The sequence below is a fragment of the Thalia democratica genome, chromosome 3 (genome assembly GCF_965202585.1).
Source record: "Thalia democratica chromosome 3, ktThaDemo2.hap1.1, whole genome shotgun sequence".
Lineage (NCBI taxonomy): Eukaryota > Metazoa > Chordata > Thaliacea > Salpida > Salpidae > Thalia > Thalia democratica.
Genome location: NC_139167.1, coordinates 51,994,042 through 52,018,621, shown reverse-complemented (window position 1 = coordinate 52,018,621; position 24,580 = coordinate 51,994,042). Strand labels below are relative to the sequence as shown.

Genomic DNA, 24,580 nt, shown 5'->3' with positions numbered 1-24,580 from the left:
AAACAATAAAAAAGAAACTTAAAATCAACAAAAAATCAATAAATATATTTTTTTAAATTTAATTATTTAAATTAACTCAAAACGAAATTATGTTTAAAAGAAAAAATTGGTGTGCACTCTTTTTTATACTCATTTCTGTCAATATTGATTATGGAAACCATAGTCTACCATGAGCACAACACCGTCTCCTTCCCTTAGATTTTAATTTTTATGATCATGTACGTTCACATTTTTCTTGTTGCTCTTTTTACAATAACAACCACGAAAAATACAATAGAAAGTTCCATAATAACATAGAAAGTGAGAAGTCGTAGAAATGTATTAAAAAAAAACATGTCTCATATTTAAGAATAAATATAAAAATAAAAACGTGTACAAAACAAAAACTGTAAATCATACTATACTGTAGAATTATCTGTATACTTTCTTAGTATGTGCTTAAATTTATTTAAAAAAATAAAATAAATAAATAATATTAAGTAATTTAAATATATGTTATTGCTCAATAATGATTGCTAATTCTCATAACTGTAATTATTGTAAAAACTTAAGGCAATGTTAATATCTATTGTACAGTATTATTTGATACCGTAATTATTATTTTTTTATTGTGATTTTTTTTAACTATATAAAAATGAAAAAATTCTCTTGATCCATTATTAAGTTTACTATATAAGTTAATAAGTTATATTTTACTTTTAAACTTGTTTTTACTTAAAGTTTATTAGATATTGGTTAATTTTTCTTCAAAATATATTGTACGTTAAAAAGTATGATCTCTTCACAGGTAGATAATAACATTGCCTTAAGTTTTTACAACAATTACAGTTTTGAGAATTAGCAATCATTCCTGAGCAATAACATATATTTAAAGTACTTTGTATTTTGTATTTTTTTTTTAATTAATTTAAGAACATACTAAGAAAGTATACAGATAATTCTACAGTATAGTATGATTTACAGTTTTTGTTTTGTACTCGTGTTTATTTCTATTTTTATTTTTAAATATGAGACATGTTTTTTTTTGATACATTTCTACGACTTCTCACTTTCTATGTTATTATGGCACTTTATAATGTATTTTTCGTGGTTGTTCTTGTAAAAAGAGCAACAAGAAAAATGTGAACGTACATGATCGTAAAAATTTAAATCTAAGGGAAGGAGACGGTGTTGTGCTGTTGAGTTTTCCATACTTAAATGAAAAAATTTTTGACAACTATCTCGTTTACTTTTAATTTCAAATTCATGTTTTCAACTTTTTAGCAATACTTATAGAACTTTTACATATTATAACCACTGTGATATATTTTTAATACTGGTTATGTTTATGGTCTTAAACATGTAGTCTCCAAGAACTTAGCTAAACTACGTGTCTTACTTAATATTAGCTTACAGTACTAAACTTACAAATATTGGTCGTACAAAAAGTAACTTAATACTAAGTTATAATACAATTGACCCTAAGAGTCGATGTACTTTATTATCAATTTATTAATTACAACAAGTCTGAAAGAAAACATTGACTGTTTAAATCACTACGCAAGTAAAAACTATCAAAAGCAATAACAATAGTAAAAACTATAAATACTAAGAGTTTAGACGAACTTATTAGATATTTCTTGTTTCAAAACTAGATGCTCGTTATTCTTAAACTTGTAGTTTCTAACTAGATGTTAAGCTTAACTTGATGATTCATAGATCATGCAAACTTCATCGTAATTTAAGATGGCATACGGAACGCAGCACAATTTAACTAACACGTATTTGAAAGACAACGCCGATATATGCGCATTGGAATGAAATTAACTCCTTCGAATAAACAATGTTGTGTTGGGAATTGGGAAAATTGTTTTGAGAAAGCTTAATGTTGTTTTTATTGTTACAAAAAAAAATCCATATTAATTCACACGCTTTAAAGTTATAAAATGAAATGTTTATTTCATTACAATATTCCTCAACAGTTTTTTTACTAACACAGATTTGTTCTGCTATTTATTTATTCAGGAAAGTAGAGTGCTAACGTATTGATATATATTTGAATAAGTTTAACAAACTTGTCAAAAGAGTCTTTAAAATTATCAGTAAAAAGTGCAACAATTTAAGTTTAACGTTTTATAAAAAGATTTAATTTTGAAACTTACCTTAAAAATATATTAAGTCTTCTCTAGTTAGAAATATTTAAGGTTGTAAACTAAATGAGATTTTATAACTAGTGTCACACAAAAGAGGATAAACATATTTCGATACAATTTTTTAAGGCTAAAACTACAAATAATGATACTGCAATTTTTGTTGATAAAATTGTTAATTACTCGAACAAAAGCTTTTGTTAAAATATACAGAAGTATTCTATTCTTTTTTTTTGCTAGCCAATAGATTCGGTGCAGTGTGAAATAAAAGTTCACTAGTATATGAAAACAGTTTTCTTTGTTTCATATATATTTTTTTATCGTTATTGCCGTTTCTTATTTTTTATTTCAAGTATATTGGCCTGTATTTTAACCTGAAAGACAAGCTAAGTTGATCAGTTTTCTTCAGCAATCTTCGTTGATAGCGAATTAAAGTAAAAATGAAAAGTAATTTTAGAAGAAAGGCGCATTTAAGTGTTGAATAAGATTAAGGAATGTTTCTAATTCCTTTATCTTAAAAAAGCTGCGTTTAGTTATCTAATTTGGTCAAACTGTTTACATCGACTTTGAGACTTTCAAAGTTATTTATTTCTTTAATCATCTACAGTGTAAAGCATACGTTCACGTCTTCTAAAATTATAAACATTATTTTTTAAATAACTCACTGGCTTATAGTGAGCTTTATAACAAATCTAAATTTGTTTTAACTTTTATTTCTATTATAGTTAAATATTCATAAAAGCATAGATATATTTCTTTATACTCTGTTTAGTTAAGCATGTTTTCAGTACATAAATGATGTTTTTATTTACAATTTAATATTCGTAGTACTAATCTTTTTAGTTTGTTTTAATTATATTAAACATCATATTTTACATTTTGTAAAAGCCTGCTGACTGTAAGTATGTTTATTTGCTAAAGTTCAAAATCCAATAAATTATTAAGTAGCTTAAATTTTTTAACTTTAGCATGAGCTAACCTGGTAACACTATAATTTTCCTAAATTTATTGTTTAAAACTATGATTTTTGTTTTGTTTGTTTTTTATTTTTAAATGCCAGTTTTAATTCAAGTTTAGCCTGTTGTCTTCTTTCATGTTTATATAAAAAAAAATTACAGTTTTTTTTTGAACTGATGACCTCCTTTGATATAGGTCAAATGAGTGAAAATATTTATTTTGTTTATAAAGTTTTAAACTTGAATTTGCCATAATTTGGCAAATTTAAGACATATTTTTCCAAATTAGCAATACTTTTCAAATAATAATATTGATAGTACTTTTTGTCACAATAAATAATAATTATAGCATCTACATTTGAATTTATTTTGTAATTCCAAAATGTACCCTTTTAAAAATTATAGAACAAGTCAGTGTTGCACTCACCGTATTTTTAAACGGATAAACATTTTGTGTTATTGACTGTTTTGCAAATGTCATATTTGTTAAAACAAAGTATTTCTAAATATCAATTCTAAAAGGTACACGTTTAGAGTACGAATACGAAAAGTACGACTCACGGGCTAGATTCACTCTTCAAACGTTTACAGAATTAAAAGTGTAAGCCAACCCGCTAAAGGTAAACATTTTAGAATCTAAACCAATTTTTTGAAACTTATCCTAGAAGTTTCGAGAATGGAATAAAATAGCAAAAAAAAACTTAAGTACGATATATTGGAGATTTCTAACTAATACTAAATAAAGTAATAAAGTTTAGTCACATAAAATTAATATTTTGTAGAAATGAATCTATAAATAAGTAATTTTTTTGAATTACATGAAATTAAAGTGTTCCGGTCCGCCAAGAACTAAATCTTTCTCCTTCTTTCCGCCGACTAAAAACGTTTTCTACCCCTAGTTCAGAAGATAAGGTTTTATAAAAATAAAGACATGTAGAATAAACGAAAGTTTAATTTAGAGTTATACTTAAAATGTTAAAGGTAAGTTATTTGAGGTATTAGGTATAAACTATTAGGTATTTAGTTAAAGTTAGACATTATAAATTAAGTTGTGAAGATACTTTCTTAAGTTTCACTGATTTTTTTAGAATAACATTTTTCAAGCGATTAAATTACTTTAATCGCATTTATAAGTTGAAGTAACCATACGGTTCTTAAATCTAGTACCTAAACTTATTTGGTTAATAATTTTTTTTTTCAAAAATTTTAATAAGTTAAAGTATAACGCAAGCTTATGACTAAAAATATAAAAAATGATCAAAATTGTATCTTCTCATAGATTTTTAATTTTTTTTTATTTTTAACAAAACTAGTTTTGTTAATATAAACGATATTTAGAAAAACAAAAATTATTCAAAGAATTGGATTTCTTAATATCAATAAAAAGTCAGAAAACTTTTGAAAAAGGTTAATTTTTTTTTTTGATTCCTTTATGAACCTATTAAACTCTGTAACTTTAATCTATTACAACTTAAACTATATTTTTATCAAAAATTTGTAAAAGTCAATCGATAGTTTAGTTAAACTCTGCAAAATAATAGTTATACTTTATAAAACTACCTTGTTTTCCAGCTATAGGTTTATCTAGAGAACTAAAATATGTAATATAAAAACAACAACATCAATAAGTTTACATTTTTTGTTAAGTTAGCCTTACTTAAAAATTTATTTTCATAACTATAGTAATTGATTAGGTACATAATTGGTCAACTACTGAGTTTGACTTCATATAGTGTTTTAATTCATGACTTTTTTACATAAGTTATTAAACACACGTATTTCTCTCAACTACTAGTTCAAGTAAGAGGCTAAAAAACAAAAGAGGTTAGTAAGTCTAAGTTTAAAAAAATGTATTGTCGTGTTTTTGAAAAACTCAATCCGAATAGACTTTAGTCTGTAAAGTTATCAATGTTTACAAATATTTCTTAAATATACTAAGTTTTTAATACCTTAGAGCAGGGGTCGGCAAACTGCGGCCCGCGGGCCAAATGCGGCCCTCGAGGGGAAAGTCTGCGGACCGCGAGCACGTTATTTTTTTAAATGGAATGCGGCCCGCGAGCCTGTAATTGTGACCCGCTGAGCAAAAATATATTTTAAGAATTTGTTTTTTGTTATTTGGTTTAGTATGTTTAATCTCGTTTTATCCCCTGTATAACATTTTGAAAAAGTTAAAACAATTTACTACTTTAGCTTAAAAGTGTGAAAAAGACAGATTAGCATTCCATCAAGTTTTTTCTCAGTTTTATAACAATTTTCTTCTTACAACAGCAAGTTATTATCTGAAAAACAGTGTTAAGAGTGCTCAGTAAGTTACTTATATAATACGTATTTAACAAATAAACTACATACAAATGTTTTCCATATTGTACGAAAGTAATGAATGGTATTTAACTACGATGTCATTTTTTAACAGTTTAGATATATTTCTAAGTTTTTTATTCATTAGTCTATTTTATAGATGTTTTTTTACTTCATGTTATATTTGAGAGAGCATAAAAACAGTTAAAATTACATAGTAATAAGAAAAAAAGTTTATTTTATTTTAATTTTGACACGTTTAAATTTTTTAGAAGTTTTCTGTGCACTTAAAATAATTTCCTATGCACACCAATGTACAAAGATGCTCATACTTTAAACCACTTTTTATTAAATAACTTAGTTAGATTAAGTTTAGTATATGCAAAACTTTCTAAGATTGTGGTTTCTACATGTAATATCTAATTGTGTACAACCACGTTATAAACAATATATAAGACATAAATTAAAATAGTTTTTGTCTGGTGTATATTTTCATTTTACAAACAATATTTTTTTGCAAGTTAAGCTAATTTTTATGCCTTGCATACTGATATACACAGTTGCTGTTTTTGGAAATAGAACATTAAATACAAACTAGGTTCTTTGTATGATAAATTTATTAAGTTTCTACATTGCCAATCAAAATAGTTCAAATTCAAGTAAATAAACAACTAAACATTGCAAAACACTCAGACTTTGACTATTTGAAGACTTTAAATCTCAGGCCAATTTATTATTTTTTTTAGTTTTGGGTTGAATTGCCTTTTGTATACTAAAATATCAGGCTAGTTTTTAGTCACTCAAGCTGGCTTTTTTTTTTGCATTAAAGAGTGGCAAATTAAACTAATGATATATGTTAAGTTCGATCTACAGTGTTCGTTTTCATTATAATATATGTTAAATTTAAAATCTTACAGCTGATAAAATTTGAAATATTATTTAATTAATTGTATACACATGGAGTGAACAACCAGTATTGCTAAAAAACTTTAAACTCGGAAAAGCTTTGTATTTGACAGTTTTTGCTTTGAAAAATCTATAAAAACCTTGAGTTTGAGAATTTTTTGAAATAACAATGAATTTTAAACGTTTTATACATGTAAAGTAATGAATTGTCGTATTATTGACACATAAAATCTACCATAAAAATATTTTTTAATAAAAAGCACAACTAAAGTAACTTAACAGTATTTTTAAATATTGTTATGTTGTTTAAGTTTATTTTATACTTATAGTAGAAGCAAAAAAAAAACTTTTAAAAGCTTTATATTGGTGCATCGCACCTTTGCTTTTAAAATGTATTTGCCTATTGTTGTGCTTTGTATTAAACTAAACCTAGAAAAATTTCTAAAATGTCAAAGTTAGTAAAAACACCTCTAGTAGAACGTAGGTATTCTAGTAGAAACTAAAATTAAATGAACAGTTTTTGTTCTATCAGTACTCTTATCTTATCAGATTTATTAAAATCCTAATTTGTTTTATGCAGCTTTTAATCTTAAGACATTTGCTAAACACGTCTTCTTGTTGTCATTGAAGAAATAAACAAAAATATTTTGCTACCGCCAACACAAGATCATTAAAAAAATTTAAATTCTAAAGGGTAACTTCTTTTTAGTAGTTAATTTTGCTACTTTATAATTTGCCTTAAAAAACTTCACTAACAGTCTGTATTTACTAAAACTAATAATGTGCTTTGTTTGAACTGACTTAAGCGATTTTAAATTATTATGGTTTTCCAGAAACTCCTAACTAAAGTTTTTTAATTCTTGTAGCTCATCTTATATTTCACATTTACTAAAATTGATATAATGTTTAATAGATTTTTTCTACTTTATTAATGGCTTAATGAAATTTTAAATTTTTGTTAAAAATATTTAAAAACTTAATTGTCGATTCAAGCTGACTATAATAACTTTTTTTGCTATATTTTTAACTTACTGTTAATAAACTTTGTAATTTCTTTATTTTCTGAATTTTGTTTTAAACAGCATTGCCAAACACACAGGCTAGTTTAAAATCTTGAAAAACTCGGACTATTTTAAACCTATTAAAGATATTTTTTAACAACTCAGGTGCGTGTTAAGCATCTATTTTAAACACTTTGAATATATCCTCGAAATCTCAGAATGTTTTTATGTGTGTAGTGTAGCTCACTATTTATTATTTTTTTCTTGTCTTCTTAAATATTGTGTACTTTTTTAATGATGATATTTTAGTTAGGTATTTAACCTAGATTATCGGTTAATTTTTAACTTTAATAAATTTAAGCTGGTTTGATATAATTCAAATATTTTTTGCTTTTAAAGTGGCAACCATGAAAAAAAACTAATTAATTACTAATAATGTATTTTATTAAAGTATTTGACCATTAATTATGTTAAAGAATTTGTTTAAGCTTTTCTATAATACAAATAGGTATTAGTGTAATTTAATTAACTAACTATTGATTTTTTTAAAAACTGAAAACAATAAATTTTAGACGCAAAAAATTTTTTTCAAATGTTAATATTTTTAAAGTATGAAAAAGTGGTTCATAGTATAAAAAATGTATAAAAGTCTCCCGAAAACGTTTTTCAAGCTCGTATATTATAGATAATTAGGTTGTAAGTAAAATAATAAAACATTAAGTTTAGCTTATTAAGTGTTTAAGAAAGTTAGTATTTTATCAAAACTTAAGTATATTAGTCAATGTAAATTTATTCCAATATATATTTATAGTTTAAATTTAAACTATATGTAGCTAAAAGTCATTTATAAATAATAAAGTAGTTAAAAGAATTTTTTTTTTGTAGAGTGACTTAAACCGAAATAATAACCAAATGTCACTAAAACTAAAACTGCGGCCCGCGAACATTTTGGGAAATTGAATTTTGGCCCGCGAGCACCAACTGCCTGCCGACCCCTGCCTTAGAGCCTCACGTGAAGGATTTTTTATATTAACTTTTTACATAAATTATGCTGGCTTCTTTTATATTTCATTTAATGGGAGCCGATTATTTCTAACCCGATCATTTCCAACCCGATCATTTCCAACCCGATTAAATCTAACCCGATCATTTTTAACCCGATCATTTCTAACGCGATCACTTCTAATCCGATCATTTCTAACCCGATCACTTTTAACCCTATCACTTGTAACCCGATTACTTATAACCCGATTCTTTCTAACCCGATCATTTCTAACCCGATCACTTCTAACCCGATCATTTCTAACCCTATCACTTCTAGCCTGATTTATCTAACCCATTTTACTAGAATAAATTATTTTAATTCTTATCTGGGTTTATTGCAAAAAAAAACCAATCTTAATAAAGTTATTAAAATAATAAAACTACTTTTAGTTTTTAGCTACTATAAAACATAAAGATTTTAATGTGTCACGTAAAAAATACTTTTAGTATAAATTTTAATTTTAGTATTAACATAATATAATTTTAATTTTTGACTTTTTATCCTACACATAATTTCAATTTATTTTCATTATTTCATGTTTTTTGTTTTTTTAGACTACTTTAACAGACGTTTTTCGTTAATCATATGCAATTTACTAAACCGTTTACTTTACAATATTTTGAACTCTTCTTTTTAGGATTTTAAAGTAAACAGTTATAACTATATAAAAGATAGATCTTATTGTAATTTACATAATTATAATAATTGTATCGATTATGCTTTGGCGAAGCTACAAAAACAATTGATAAAAAACAATAAAATACAAAACGGTTGCACAAATGTGCAGAACCTAACTCTAAAAGTCAGTGTGTGTATATCCGGTTGATGTTTAAACAAGAAGAAATTTTATTCATGAATTTTTGTAGTTTGTTTGAATTCTTACATTCTGGTATGTTCTAAAAAAATTTAGTAAAAATAACCATGAACTTTATTTTAATATAAAAGTGCGTGATTCAGACTATTTTGCTGATTGTTGCACTAAAATCGTTGAAATAATTTACTAAATTGTCTCAGCATGTGTTGCTGAATTTTGTAGAGAAGGTTTTTTGTTGAATAAATTTAGAAGTTTATTCTATAATGAACGGTTCGGTTCTTCTATGTTTTGTTTTGTTGAAACTCATGGATTGTTGAAAGAGTTGACGTTAAAGTTGCCTATTATAAATTTAAAATCAAATTTATTAAATTATTTCTACTTCAAATCATAAGTAAGTTAATTAGTACTATACTAAAGTGTTGATTTTTTTTGCTGTTTATTTGAAAAAATTAAACAAAACTGTAGTTTTTGAATTTAAAGTATATAAACTTTCGTCTCTTCGTTATGTGTCATTTAGTTTAAGTGGCCGAGATTGAAGCCTGTGTCTAGCGTAGGACAACAAACTTACAAAAGCAATAATTACCAAAAATTAAATTTTAACTAAAGCTATCTGAACATTAGTTTTAGTTTAAAGAAAATAAACTAAATTTCAATAAAAAAACAGCTTTGTTAAGACTAGTTTGTTCTTGAAACAAATCACTTTTAAAATCAATAATAAATTAACATATTAATATAGATCGAGTTGTCAGGTTAGATCGGATTTAAACAATCGGGTTAGATGTGATCGGGTTAGAAATGATCGGGTTAAAAATGATCGGGTTAGAAATGATAGTAGACCCATTTAATATCTTCAATGTAGGCAACAACTGAATAAAGTAGTTCTAAATCATATAACTCTTTTACAAAAGATTTCTAAAAAAAAAACAGCAAATAAAATTTTTGAAAAGTTTAAACAAATAGAATATTTGAATTGTATTTTTAACTGCATATATTAAAAAGTGTCTAGAAAAAACTTAAAATAAATGGTTAAAGGTGTCAGCAAGTACACGAGTGAGTCAAAGCAAAAATAAATGTAACATTAATTAACTAATAGTTTACTCAATAATTTTTAAATATTTTACTTTTAATTTAGGTTCTAATAGTAAAACTGACTATTACGTAAAACATTTTATTATAATTAAGCTATAAACTTCATCGTATTTCTGAATAGTTTATCTTTTAATTAATAACATTCATTAGGATAACTAATTTAGTACTATTTAAAGTTTTGATTTTATACAATAAAAGACAAACTTTAAGTCATATTTACGTGATATTTTTGAAAATATAAATATGTATTTTATGTAGTAGCTATAGAGAGACATTAAGTACAACAACATAACTTTTTTGTTTTTAAAGTATGTACATTCTATAAATTTGAAAAAAAAATCAAATAAAGCAAAAGATTTGCTGTTTTATTATACATATTAAGCCAAGTGTACAACAAAAAAGTTTTAATGTTTCTTCGTATACATACAGCAAAGTTATTTTTTTGTATAATTAAAAATCTAGACTTGAATAGTTTTCTAATAAACAAAACATAATTTGGTTACTACTATAAAATATTTAAAATTGCAAATTATTTTGTAAAAACAAATTATCCGCCATCATCAACTCTCAAAAAATTTATTTTAACTGTTTTTATTCAAAAGATTTTAATATTTAAAGTCGATACAAAACTTATTTAATTTAAAGATACTACAGTAGAAAAGTCTTATAGGTTTACTAAACTCAACATGTTTGAATACTTTTTAAATCAACTTTTTTACTTATTTTTATTTAATCTGAAGATTTTTTTACTAAGTTAATTAAGAAAAAAAAATGTATTTAAAAAACTTCACATAAACCCAAGCATAAACTTAATTAAGTTTGAGGTAGAACCTTAATCAACATAGATATATGTTTTAGACAAATAAAACAAGACTAGTCAAAGTAGGCATAAATATTTGTATTAATTCCATGTTAATATTTGTTTCTCAATAGAAACAGCTTTTAATTGCTAGTTTTTCTGAACTAGCTAAATAAGTATAAGGCGAAAAATTTTCTAAGTTAATTACTTGAAGGAAATTTAATGCTGAGAGTTTTGTAGTTATAACATTTTATATTAACAATGTAAAGTTTAATCAAAAATATAATTTTAAAACCATAAAGGTTAGTTTAAAAACTAGGATAAATTTTAAGTTTATTATCAAATGTTTAGTCAGACAAAAACTAAATTTTTTCAAATTGGGCTCTAAAATAAGAAATTACTAACAAAAAAGTTGTTACAAATATAATTTAAATGAAAGTTAAGCTATCTTAAAACTTACTAAAATTATCAAAAATTGGAAGTCATATGTTAAGTACTTAAGTTTTTATGTATTAATTTAAACCAGTTCTCGGTAATAGTAATAATAATAACTGATATAATATTTAAAATAACGCGTATAATTTAAAATAATAACAAATTATAGACTAAATATCAATTTTTATTCATTATTTTATTTTTTAAAACAGTAGCTTTGAAAACAAAAACTTAAATTACAGATTTTTATGATTCAACTTTATTTCATTAATAGTTTAGAATTTTTGGTAAAGCTTCTTTAAACAGTCTGTAGAACTTTGTTTTTTAACTTTTCATACTTACCACTACTTGGTTTGGGTAGGTGTTAAATTTGCACAAGTGGACTAAATTGCACGAAGACAACTTTGCACGAGGGGACAAAATTGCACTAAGACTTTTTCGCACGAGGGGAAATTTTTTCACGGGTTGAATTTTTTATTTATTTTTTAATTTTTTCGGTAACTTTTTTTTAGTTTATTTGTTTATATATTTTATTTTACTGTCACTGTTACCCTAAACCCTTACCTTCGTTCAGTAACTTTATTTTCTTTTTGATTTTTTAATTATTATCTATTTTTTTTTTATTAATCTATCTTTTATTTTATTAATATTTTTTCTACTTTTTTTACTCTCGTGCAAAATGACCCTCCGTGCAAAATTGTCTTCGTGCAATTTTGTCCCCTTGTGCAAGAGTATCTTTGTGCATTTTAGTCCCCCCCGTGCAATTTTGTCTGCCTGCAATTATGACCCGCTCCCACAAGTTTAATTTAAATGCTTTTGATAAAATGATTAAAAAAAGATTAACTCACTTACTAACCAACTATTTTTTAAAACATAAAAAAAAAGACTAAACATTAATGGATGTTAAAGAGAATGATTAAAAAACAATTTACTTCAATTATAACCAGTGCAGAATTTAAATAAAAATTTTTTGTTTACTAAAAGTTCATAGCAAATAAAATAAATTTTAAACTATATTTGATTTAAAGTAAAACTAAAAACTAAAAGTAATTAAAAATTGTTTGCATAAAAATGTAAATATTAGTGAACATAACTAAGCTTTGACAGTCAGTTACAAGCAATAACACAGAATAAATAATAATCAAGGGACACAGCAACTTGTATGCAATAAAAATAGCAGGCAGTTGGGCAACTTTTTATAAAATACAAAAGTCTCACAGACCACAGTGAAAGTTGCAGTAAAATTTATACTTCCAAACTACATAAAATGTTCTTTATTCATGCTGGCCTGTGCCAACAACAAAACCTACTCCTCCAAATCGTCCTCCAACCCGTTAAAGTCCTCCTCCCCTCCGAACTGAAACCTCACCTCCTCCTGACCACCTTCCTCCTCCTGCGGCAACTCCTCCTTGGAATCCGACAGGCTTAGGTTGTCCAGGCCCTTCTCCGACGCGGTGAACTTGGCCAGCGATGCGCCGGACTGGCTCGCCTCGGACTGAATGTCTTCGAAGTGGTAGATCAATGGGCGGTTGAAGGGCAGCAGGACCTTGGAGCCGGGAAACGAGAACTTGTGCGAATGGGCCAGCCCTCTACCGCCTCCAGCGGTGGTTTGGTCGATGGTTGAAAAGCTTTGGAGCTGCTTCGTTGGTGTCAGCTTCAATGGGCTCTATTTGGGGAAAATCAAATTAGTAATTAAAGTTGGTCATCAAAAAAAAGTTTAGAATCATTATTTAGTTTTTAAATTCAACTCGAAACAAAAATTTTACGTGAAAATTTCTAAATAGTTGAAACAAAACACATAAGTTTATAGTATACATACTTTTGATTAAGATATTCCACATGTCTATAGCTTTTTGACTTTATCTCGATGTTATAGCCTTGCTCAAATTACTTTTAATATATAACAGTAAATAAATAAAAATATTTTTAGTACAATTTAAGGTTAAACATTCTAAACAGAATAGTTTGCCTATATCAAAAATAAAGAGTTAGTTATATCATTAGGCAGCTTTGCCGTTTTTATGGAGTAAGATTTATATGAAATTTTTACTACCGAATCCTAGCTGTAGTGAAGTATTAACTGCTATTTTGTAGAAAAATATTTTAATGTTATTATTTGGAAATTATTGAAAAGTGAAAACTAATTACTCGGAAGTTTTCAAAATAAAAAGCAATGACAATAAACTATGCGTATTAAAGCTAATAAATGTAAACTATTTTCAACTTGTTCTGTAATGCCCTATACCTAATTTAAGAAACCTAAAAATAGTTAATATGCCTAACTAAAGCAATGCTATCATTGCGTAAAAGGGCCAATGTTAAACACAATGATTTCAATTTATTAGAATTAATTATGTTAATTAATTAAAACACTAAACAATCCTGCATAAATTATATCAATAAATTTCTTTAATTATGTAATTTATCTGAAATACCTTAACAAAACTTTGGGAAACAAAATATATTTAGAATTTTTAATTTTCACTTACTAATTGTCGCAATGTTTAGGATTATATTAAAAAATGTTTTTCTGAAAGCATTAAGGCAATAAGAAACATTACTAAAACTTTTTTGGTACAAATTTATTGAACAAAATAAAAACGTAGAAAAAAACATAAAAAAACAATTCTAAAAAATATACTATTTCAACATATCATTAAATACGTTATTTGAAAAAAAAAACATCCGAAACAATAAAAAATAACATCCACAGTTTAAAAGGCAGTGTTTTTAAAAATTTCACTCAAAATATCATCAATTATTGGCAACCCGTATTTCATTTATGTATGTTTGTAGAATGATCTGTAATTTATTTTTATTATTTTTTTTACTAATCTAAAAAAATTATCAAAAGTATACAAAAAATAAAAATTCTTAATATTTTTTAAACTCAAAATGTAAAAAAAAAGTACAAAATAATAAAAAATAGCATACTAGCTAACTTTTAAATGTTCATCGATTTTTATTGGCATCATTTACAAGCTAACATCACCAGAATCTTGATTTTCGCGTGAGAGCATTTTATTGATTATTACGTCATTATCAGCAACTTTATCCCCAGAAGGATAACTTTTTAGAAAATTTTCAGTAAGTTCCAGGTAAAATCCTTCACTCCTATTTTTTGTATCCAATTTCTGATAATTTTTCCGGTGAGTAATTTATTGACAAAAATACATCTTCAGTGCTTCCAAGTTTTCCGCTAAAATAGCTTTACGGACTAAAACTCAAATTAATCTAAGCAGAAAATACAAGTAATTGTTAACTGTTGGTATTAAACTGACCCTTTCATTTAACTAAACAGATAATTAGCAAAAACCACTTTCTTATAATTACTGTTTTTAAGACAAATTTCGACTATATTAGTTTAAAGAGGTAATTGGAAACACTGAATAAAAAAATATGATTGCAAAAATACTAGCTTAGTATATGAACTGGACTATATTTTTCAACTACTTAGCCTTGAATACTTACACAGCTCAAAGTTGACTTTATTTCGCTACATAGCAAATCAAATTACTTTTTATATTTATATCAGATTGTTATACAATAAAGTATTTAGAGTATTTAGATTGTGCACCTTTATAAGAATGCCATTTGTAAAAGAAAAATCAAGTTTAGTGATATAATTAATCACACATTGTACTAAAAGACACAGATATTCTATAAATTAATCAAGTTTTAATCGACCTAACAAACAAGGATACAATAAAAACACCAAATAAACTGACTGGTTTAGTAGGTTTCGGCCTGTGAGTGTCAACAGCTTCAACTTCGAGTGGAAATTTTTCAATTTTGCAGCCGTAAGCAGTGGGAGTGAGCTTCATCACCGTGTGAAGAGGACATTTCAGGTAGGGAAGGTCGTCTGCAGTGAAAAAATATTTATTTATATATTAATAAAAAAATTTTTAGCAGTTTTATCATAGTACTAAATAAGTTTTTTAAACCTTTTGGTAAAAAAGCTTGGTAAAGTTAAAACTGCTTAAGATCAAATTTATTTCAAAAATTACCCAGCTCAAGATTTTTTTTTTTATTTTTTTATTTGATAAAACGTATTACTTTGAACAAAATGTCAAAATTCAATAAAAAACTGCTAGCTAGCTTTAAAAAATCTATCTCGACTACTTAACAACATTCATCTGACTAACTTATATTTAGAAAACCTTTTTGTTAATTATGTCCTTTAATAATTAGTAGATGATGTTTAAGTATAAGTTATAAATAATAAATGCAGCATTATACTATTGCATGAGACATTATTTTTCAACTGCATCATAATCCCTGCCGAGCACGATAATTTCGTTGTGACGTCATATTTATGACGTATATACGTGAATGACATGACGCATATAATATTTCTTATACAGAAACTCTGTTCTCGTTGTTAAAATAACTTATTTTAACTAATTAAAACTATTCAGATATTTAAATATCTACTGCCCCTTTTAAAAAACAAATATTTACAACACCAATTGAAAGAAAACAGTAACTTTTAAGATTTTTTTTAAATATATAATACATTATACATACTCTTTAAATTTAAAAAATCTATACAGGAAAACTTATTTCTTTCTAAAATTAGTGATTATCATAGATTTAAAAAATTTATAATATATATAAAAACTTATAAATACACAATTTATGTAGACTTATACTTGGTTTAACCAATAAAAGGTAACTTTATTTAACTTTGAAATACTTAAGTAATTATACAAATACTATTCATAAAGTTCAATTTTTATTGTGACAGGTTTAAAATAAGTAATTAAGTCTTAAAAAATTTTACAATAAAATTAAAACTAAAACAAATTATTGTTTTTATAATATGTACTTCTAAAAAAACAAACCAAGTCTTAAAAACAAATAAAGACTTATATTTTGTTTTATTTTCAGTAATGACAGTATTAAACTTTAAAAGTAAGTAAAACATTATGTATGACAAAATCTATAGTAGCAGCTGAAGGTAGTATTGTGCTTAACTTATTTGAACGTCGCAATTGTTGTAAATTATTTAGTACACGGGTAAGTATACTAACTTTTTTCAATACTAGAGTTTATAACTAGAAAGCAAAATGCATGATCATAAATAAAATTTTACAGCTTTAAAAGTTAATACAAACGCTTTTGATAAAAATCAAACCTATTTTAAGAAATACTATTAACTAAAACTAGAAGTTTTATTTGAAGTTAAATAGTATTAAAAAATTTAAACAATATATTTATATAAACTTAATATGAAACTTTTACCTAAACTTTAAACACAGAGTATTTGGAATTTTTAAATACAAATACAACATTTTAAACATTTTTAGTTTTTTTTTTTTAACAAAAAACAACATAAATATAAAGTCAAAGAATTCCATTATAAAAAATATTTCATATTACCAGAGATCTTTAATTATAACAAAATTTTTCAAATAAATATAATCATAAATGTAGGCATTAAAGTTTAACTTGTATTTACAAACTATATTTATAAAAAATAAAGCTACCAAAAATCTTAAAACTAAATAGAGAATAATGCTTTAAACAATTTCTTTAAAATTAATTAAAAAATTTTACTAAGGTTTATATATAAGTACAAAAAGTATAAGATAAAAACATAACAATTCAATTTATAGAGAGCTGCACAGAGAAGAAGCCAATTTACAATTATATCAAAAGTTTTATAAGTTTATTTACTTGTAATCACTGCGAAAGCATGAAATAGTTGTAAAGTAAAAAAAATAAAACTTCTGATTGAATTGTAAAAAACAATATAAGTGTTTTTTTTTTCTATGTATCTTCTTTTAAGTAGTTAAACATTTTAAATTTTTTTGCTAGTTTTATCAATATTAAGTACAGTTTGTAATTTTTAATTAAACGTCAATGTCTACACTTTTAATTTCCAAGACTTAGTTATAAATAAACATCTCTGATAGAGTGAAACATTGTTTTTAACGGAATTCTTCAAAAAAAAAATTCCTGAACCCAAGTTGAAAACTCTAGTTGCTACTACTAAGAACAGAAGTTGAAAGACCAGCATATCAAAAAAAAAGTTGCTTTCAGTATAAAACACACTTTTAAATAAAAATTTAAAGTTTCTCATTAGTTTTAATTTTAAAAACTTTTACTATGATAAAGAGTACGGTTTTTTTTTATATAATAACAAAATCACCCTTATTTTCGTCGAGGTAGTAAGCCAGCACGCATCTCATAATGGCCTGGTGGCAAACGACCAGAACGTTTTCGCTCCTTTCCAACTCCTGCGTGTATATGACGTCATAATTGCGAATACAACGTTAAATAAAACATTAACTCACCATCATCACGGGTTCGAGTCTGGTCACTAGGTCGCAGTAGGACTGTTGATTTATATATGTATTAGAATCATAAAAATATAAATTTAATTCAAGTGTTAATTTTCGTTTTACTACCACAATAAACATGTAATTTTTGTTTAACTGTTAATTTAGTTTTTACTAGAATCACAAAAACACTATTTTAATTCAACTGTCAACTTTGTGTTTATTTAAATCATAAAAATACTACTTTTTTAACTGCTAAATTTATTTTTATTAAAATAATAAATATACTAATTAAATTAAACTGTTAACTTTATTTTTAATAGGAAATACAAAGTCTAATAAAACATGTGAAGTAAGAACATGAGTTTTTTAGTTAAGCTATGATAAAAAAGTAACGTCATATGCATAAGAACATAACAGTTTTTTACTGCTATTATAAACATTGAACTTTAATATGATCATCAAGTTGAATTTATAAGTTGTATGCTACTACTATCAAATTTTGACAACAAACTTTTCCTTGAAAACACATGAGTTAAAATGATACTATTTCAAATATTTTATAACATCAAGTAAAAATGTAAACAGTTGTGTTTTTAGAACTTCTACTCAATACCTACAAACAAAGTTTTTATTAAAAATGTGTTTGACAACTACTATATATATTAAAATCGACTCCAAAAATCTGTAAAACCATTTATTATTGATCAAAACAACAACTAACCTCCCCCATAGGATACCTGTAGAAAAATTTGTCCTGGTCTCTCAGCGCAAACTCTTCAGGAAAGTTCTCCTGAATTTCAGCATACGTCATCGTTTCACAGACGCCCTTGAAAATAAATTGTTATTTTAAAATTACTAAATTATACCCTAACCTTACTTTAAAATATCTAATTTTAACGGACTGATAAAAATGTAGATATTTATGTAACAATAGTAAACCCACTTTGTAATTAAAACAGCATTAAAATGCATAGTTTGCTAAATCACTAACAAAACTATAAACTTTTGAGACGTTAAGGGATACCTTGATAAAAAATCGATTAAACAAGTAACAAAATAAAAGTATTACTGTTAGCAAAAAAATGTATATACAAATACTGACAGCGCTGATTTCGTTCAATGCTTTCCAGCATTCTTTCGGTGCTTTGATGTGACCGGCAGTTTGAACGGTTCGTTTGAACTGACTCGTCCAAACCTTCAAATCGGCTATCTTCTGCGACTTTATAAACTCTGACAGCTTCACCGCGAACTGAAAACATTCAGAATATATTCATTTATAACTAAAACAAAACTTTTAGTTGCTTTATTACGTTTGGTATTTAATGTTGTGCCATGAAAACCATATTCATAATTACTTTTTTTTTTCGTTGAGAGTTTGTTCGTTCAATTTTGATTAAACTCCATATACAAAACAGTAAAAAAGGTCTACATAAAACCGTTTCCAAGTTCAAGAAAAACTTTGTAAGTAAATATGGTAAGTTAATGGTCAAATTAAAGATTTTTTGAATACAAAAAATGCATCACTACATAAAAGCCTGGTTTAAATTAAATAATTATTTATAATTACAACTTGCAGATCTTTTTGTTTCCATATTTTCTTTAAACTAGACAGTAATAAAAAAATTAAATAAAATATTAAATGAAACAAAACAAATAATCATTGTAATTTAAAGAATTTTATTAGTGTAACTTAAGCAAAATCAATCGCTAAAAGTTACAAACTTCAATATATAGGGCTAAAGCTATCTTTATGCCACAAATATGTAGTATATTAAAATTTTACTTTTTAAATATTTAATTAAAAACTTTTTGTTTATGTGCAGTGGAGATTTTGAAACAAATACAAAGTTTTACTACGTGTAAAAATATAATTTCTTAAATTATAACTTATTTGTAGGTTGGAAAATTTTTTAAACACATCATTAAACTTAAAAACTTTATAGTAAATCACATTAAGTACATGTTACAAAAAAACACATTTTTCTTAAACAGCTGCTACTTAATTTTTTTCAAAGGTATAACATTTTTTTTTATAAATTAGGACCTTAATAATTTTGTTTTTTACTCAGCCTACTTTTGTCATTTAAACAAGGTAGTTCATTTTTATAACTTAATTCAAACAAACTTATTTTTTCTTTATTCAAATACCATATTTACAGAACACATTAAATTAAAAATTTGTTAATTAATTAATTTAAATTGACTTTGAATATCTAGCGAAATAAAAAATATTTGTTTTCAAAAACCTCTTTTCCTCTGGGCGAAAGGTTGCTGTCACCGCCGATTCTCCCTTGCACGTTCAACTCGCTCTCTCCATGCTGAAATGTTTTAATGACGTCATAATATCACATGGTGTAAACATAAAAAGGTGGAAAAAAATATATAAGTTATATACAGCTACAAACAAAATTTATTTTTTATGGTTTTTCGGTGTACCTGTATGCGTTTTTCAAAGTTATAAAACAATAGAAAGTATAATTTTTGCTGTTAGAGGAAATTAATTTAAAATTAAAAACTTGTTGAAACGATAAATTAGATTATTTTTGTTGTTCAAAAGAAAAAAAAACTTAAATATAAATTGTGCAGTATTTGTTACAGTAAAAAAATCATTTTAATATTATTAAAAACTACAATTTAATGAACAAGTTAATTGGCTTGACATTTATTTCATCAATTGCCAAGTTGAAGTTCATTGTTACGTAACAATTACAATTACTACGGAATTTAACATAACAGAGAAATTTGAGACAATGTATATGTAAGAACATAACAAACACTAAAGCTCTGAAAACAACAATATAAACAAAATTTGACAACTTCGCTGTACAGTTTTTTTTTTATAAGAGTAATTATTTTTTATTAGCAAAAGGAGTTAGTTTTTGTTTAATAATAAAGCTTTGCTTTTCAATTTTCTTACTGTGCAACAAAACTTATAGTTTTTTACGAACAAAAAGATTTAATTTCATTTATTAGTGTTTTTTTTATTTTTTCTAATTTAAAAAACTTATTTACGTCTAAGCTGCAAGTTTTTTAACTATAAAACTTTAAATGAAAACTTAATAAGTTATAACTGAGTTTTAAATTATCTTTGTTAGTAATAAATAAATAAATAAACATAAAACAAAACTTATAAAAATTATGTACCTTTTTACACCACAATTTAAAAACGTATATAAAAATTCAATAAACTATAACTTGCAAAAAGCATCAACTGACTCTGCATAGGTATATGCTTCTGGGAGTGACGTGAATGTTCATCAGGTAATAAACAATTCTGCTCTGTATGTGGTCAGCAACGTGATTCACTTGAAAACTCGCTCCCACATCGATTATCTTGATGTATGACAACGCACTGTTAAATGTTTTTTTTTTTTATTGGTGTTTTATTTTTAACTGGTCAATAATTTGCATATATACTTTTTTTTTAATTTGCTTGTAGTTTTAAGCATATAAACTCATAAACTATAGTTTAATATACGAACAAAAGAAAACTGTTTAACTATAGTACCTTATAAATAAAACAATGAGTTATAAAAGGAAAGATTGGTCGACTGTTTTATAATTAGATTTCATACTACTGTAGTTTTATGCTGTACCATGTATCAAACCTTCTTAAAAAACAAAAACCTTGTTTTAGATTCTTAGACAAACCCTAAAAACTTATAAAAAGTTTTAGATACCTCTTTTCTATTTATTTTGAAAATTTTCGTTCATATAAAAAAGCGTTTAAGAAAAAATAAACTGTGTACAAAAGTCAGTCAAAAGGACTTTAAATAAATATAGAGGGAGTAAAACTTGTGAAATCAATAAAGTTACATAAAATAGCTGTTTATGTAACTAGGTAGGTTTAACTGAGTGCTGTAAGGAAGCCAAAACAATTTTTTATAACTAAACAAAAATATTCAATAATGTTAAAAATTAATAAGCTTACATAACTTCTTTTATCACAAAAAACAAATGTTACAACTTCTATGAAATCAAACTGAATAGTTATGATTTTAATTAGTTGTTTGTTTTAAAAAGTACAACAATTTTTGACAAAATAAAACTTAAAAGTAATTTAAATATATAAATTGTACAAAAAATCGTTGTGGTAACTCCCAAAACAAACCTATAAAAGATACAAATTCTACTCATGATTGTTTTTAGCACACATGCTTTTATAATTGAGAAAAGAACTTTTTCTCTTATTTTGTGTTGTTCAAAGCACGTTTTAAAAGATTGCACTTCTTTAATCTTTAATACACTTAACTTTATACTAAAAACTTTTTAAATACATTTCAATTGAATTATCTTGGTTGTTTTTCATCAATTTTTAAGAACTTTTTTTTCTACTTTTACAAAAAGAATATATAAATTCAAAAATAAAAAGACTTTAAAACCAATAATTTATAGCTAAAATGGGTATAAACAACAAAATGTATATGTTTATATTTTCTTACAGTTTTATTTTGTACACATCGAAAAACAACCAAAACACCTGTCAAGTTTAGGGTCTATGGTCTGGTACGCTTTTTTGTAATGTTCTATTCTTTTGTTGAAGTCACTCGTAGCAGCATCGGGATCTTTCTGGTGGCAATAGTCCGGTCCATTTATTTTCACTTCTTTCAAATTTTGTTCAATCACCTGAGGGTCATCGCATATCGATTCAAGAAAAAACACCTGGAATTTAAAGCTGACAAAGGCTGTTTACAATCATTCTTCTTAGAATACTTCTTTATTGATAGTTTACTACTGATAATTTTAAACAGTATTAGTATAAATAGGAAACTTGTATTTTTACTATTTATAAAAAGTATAATTGGTGGTAAAACTTTTTATTTTAAATATTTATAAAAAGTAAAATTAGTGGTAAAACTTTTTACTCTGTTTTTTATATTTTAACATATAATAAAACAAGCAAAGCAAGTAAACATATAATAAAACTTTACAATACAAAATTTAATTTGCATAATACAGCTTTCTGCACATGTTTATTCTTTTCTTATTAAAACAAAACTCACACGAAAGTAATTTTCTTCAGCAAATTGCAAAATTAAATTACGCCGTTTTCTTGTAGTGTTTGTTGCATCATAGACCTTTTAATTTTAATACATTAGAAATGGTGTTACATTTGTAAATAAAAAAACTTACTTAAAAAAATAGTTTTGCTGTTATCTTGTTACACATTTTTGAAAGTTGATCAAATCAGAAAACAATAAACAAAATAAATCAAGTCTCTAATTAAGCAAAAATTTGAGATAACTTATATAAAAAAATAAATATTTTTTTAAAACTAACTGCAACCATGCCTTCACCATCTAACCACTTTTTAACATCCTTCAAGGCATCGGTGGCACACTGACTGTTTTTTTAAAAGAATATTTTAAAATATTCTCTAAAAATAGTGGAAAGCATCACTATTTTCTTTTTTAAAACCATTTTGTAAACTTTTTACGGTTTTTCAATAGATTGTATGTCTATTGTATGTCTGCTAAAAACAAATGACAAATGTTTTAAAAAATATGACCTTAACAATACTCATGTGTGATAAACTTAAAAATGTATTTAAAATTAGCTCACGTTCTTATTTTCATAGCTTCCTCATTGTCTGGCCTGAAAAAGTCAGCCGAAGTGTTATTGACCGCCTGTCTTCTGTACTGGCCAACGTTGAATACTAAAACAAAACAGAAAACTATTAATAAAGCTATTATGATTTTTGATTAGAAAAATATATTTAAGACTAATTACTAAAAGAAAATAAAAAACTATTATAATTTTTTTCAAAATCAAGAAAATTCGTTTAAGACTATTTTATATAATAAATCAAATATGTAACCGTTTATAAAAAAATTAGTAACCTTTTGTATTGACACCCATCCAATTAAGGTACCGGGTGAGCTTTTTTCCTATGTAAGTTTTACCTCTGGCTGGCAATCCCACCATCACTATTATTGTACTGGCATTGCCAAGCTTTGGTCCACATCCTGTTTGAAAAAAAATGGTAAAAATAAGTAGAGATTATATCTATAAATGATAAGAGATTTATATTATTGCTGATATTGAGCTCTAAAAATATGTATCAAGTAAGGTATTTGCGTATGTTTACAAATCTTTGTACATTAGATAAGAAATCTGTTAACTAAATATGTAATACATGCTTGTTTAAGACTTAAAACAACAAAATTATATACTTTGATAATCTACAAAATGTCATATCTTAAGTCTTTACTTAATTTTTTAAATGTTTGTATGTTTTTTGTAGCTAAAAACTTGTGAATAACGTTTACAAGGAAGTATAAAGACTTCTGAAAACTAAAAAGTACGTTACACAATCAGTTTAGATAAAATTAAAATTTTAGCTTAAATATAGCTCGACTTGAACTAAATGTTATTCATTAATTATTTTAACTGAATCACTAAAAGTGTGCTGATTACATACCTGAATAACTAGGCAATCTTTGCCTATCAGGAGATTTAAATACTGAGTTCATTTTGTACAGTTTATATTTGTTTCTAATAAATTAACTAAGTCTAAAAAAACTTTTTAAACATAGTAAGTAAAACAAAAATATAGAAGTATAGAACATACCTTAACTCTTAACTAAACTTAAAATTTTGTCTCTAACATTGTAAAAACATTTATGTACATAATTATATTTCAATATTAACTAAGATAATTTTAAACTAAGGTTTATAAACATATGTTTACGCTGTTTAAAATCCTTACTCACACCCACATACAAACAGAATGTATTATAAAACGAAACGTCAATAATTTCTGAATAGTAAAGTGAGAGATAACTTTGAGAAGAAAAAATGCATATTAGTAAACTCTACCA

The 24,580-nt window shown here is 25.2% G+C and overlaps 1 protein-coding gene across 2 annotated transcripts; it reads right to left on the bottom strand.

Moving 5' to 3' along the window:
- Nucleotides 1–12,223: 12,223 nt before the first annotated feature.
- Nucleotides 12,224–24,283, bottom strand: LOC145832757 (6-phosphofructo-2-kinase/fructose-2,6-bisphosphatase 1-like). Of its 2 annotated transcripts, XM_082940095.1 has the most exons (15): nucleotides 24,181–24,283; nucleotides 23,600–23,725; nucleotides 23,322–23,415; nucleotides 23,040–23,103; nucleotides 22,763–22,837; nucleotides 22,240–22,421; nucleotides 20,976–21,111; nucleotides 20,006–20,077; nucleotides 18,862–19,008; nucleotides 18,481–18,585; nucleotides 17,772–17,813; nucleotides 17,627–17,714; nucleotides 15,201–15,334; nucleotides 14,415–14,606; nucleotides 14,037–14,274 (listed from the first exon to the last, which is right to left on the bottom strand). In XM_082940095.1, the coding sequence occupies exons 1-14, from the start codon at nucleotides 24,230–24,232 to the stop codon at nucleotides 14,448–14,450; spliced, it is 1,476 nt and encodes a 491-aa protein (XP_082796221.1). In that variant the 5' UTR covers nucleotides 24,233–24,283; the 3' UTR covers nucleotides 14,037–14,274; nucleotides 14,415–14,447. The 2 variants fall into 2 exon arrangements, with proteins under 2 accessions (XP_082796220.1, XP_082796221.1); XM_082940094.1 differs by lacking the exons at nucleotides 14,037–14,274; nucleotides 14,415–14,606 and adding an exon at nucleotides 12,224–13,138.
- Nucleotides 24,284–24,580: the final 297 nt, after the last annotated feature.

Excerpts from the sequence above, each read along its gene's own strand:
- LOC145832757 (XM_082940094.1), bottom strand. The coding sequence starts at position 24,232 with ATGAACTCAGTATTTAAATCTCCTGATAGGCAAAGATTGCCTAGTTAT. Across the intron at positions 22,838-23,039 it reads ATGGTGAAGGCATGGTTGCA|GTCTATGATGCAACAAACAC; the intron begins GTTAGTTTTAAA and ends TAAAATTAAAAG. Across the intron at positions 13,139-15,200 it reads GGCCGAAACCTACTAAACCA|AGCCCATTGAAGCTGACACC; the intron begins GTCAGTTTATTT and ends TTCCCCAAATAG.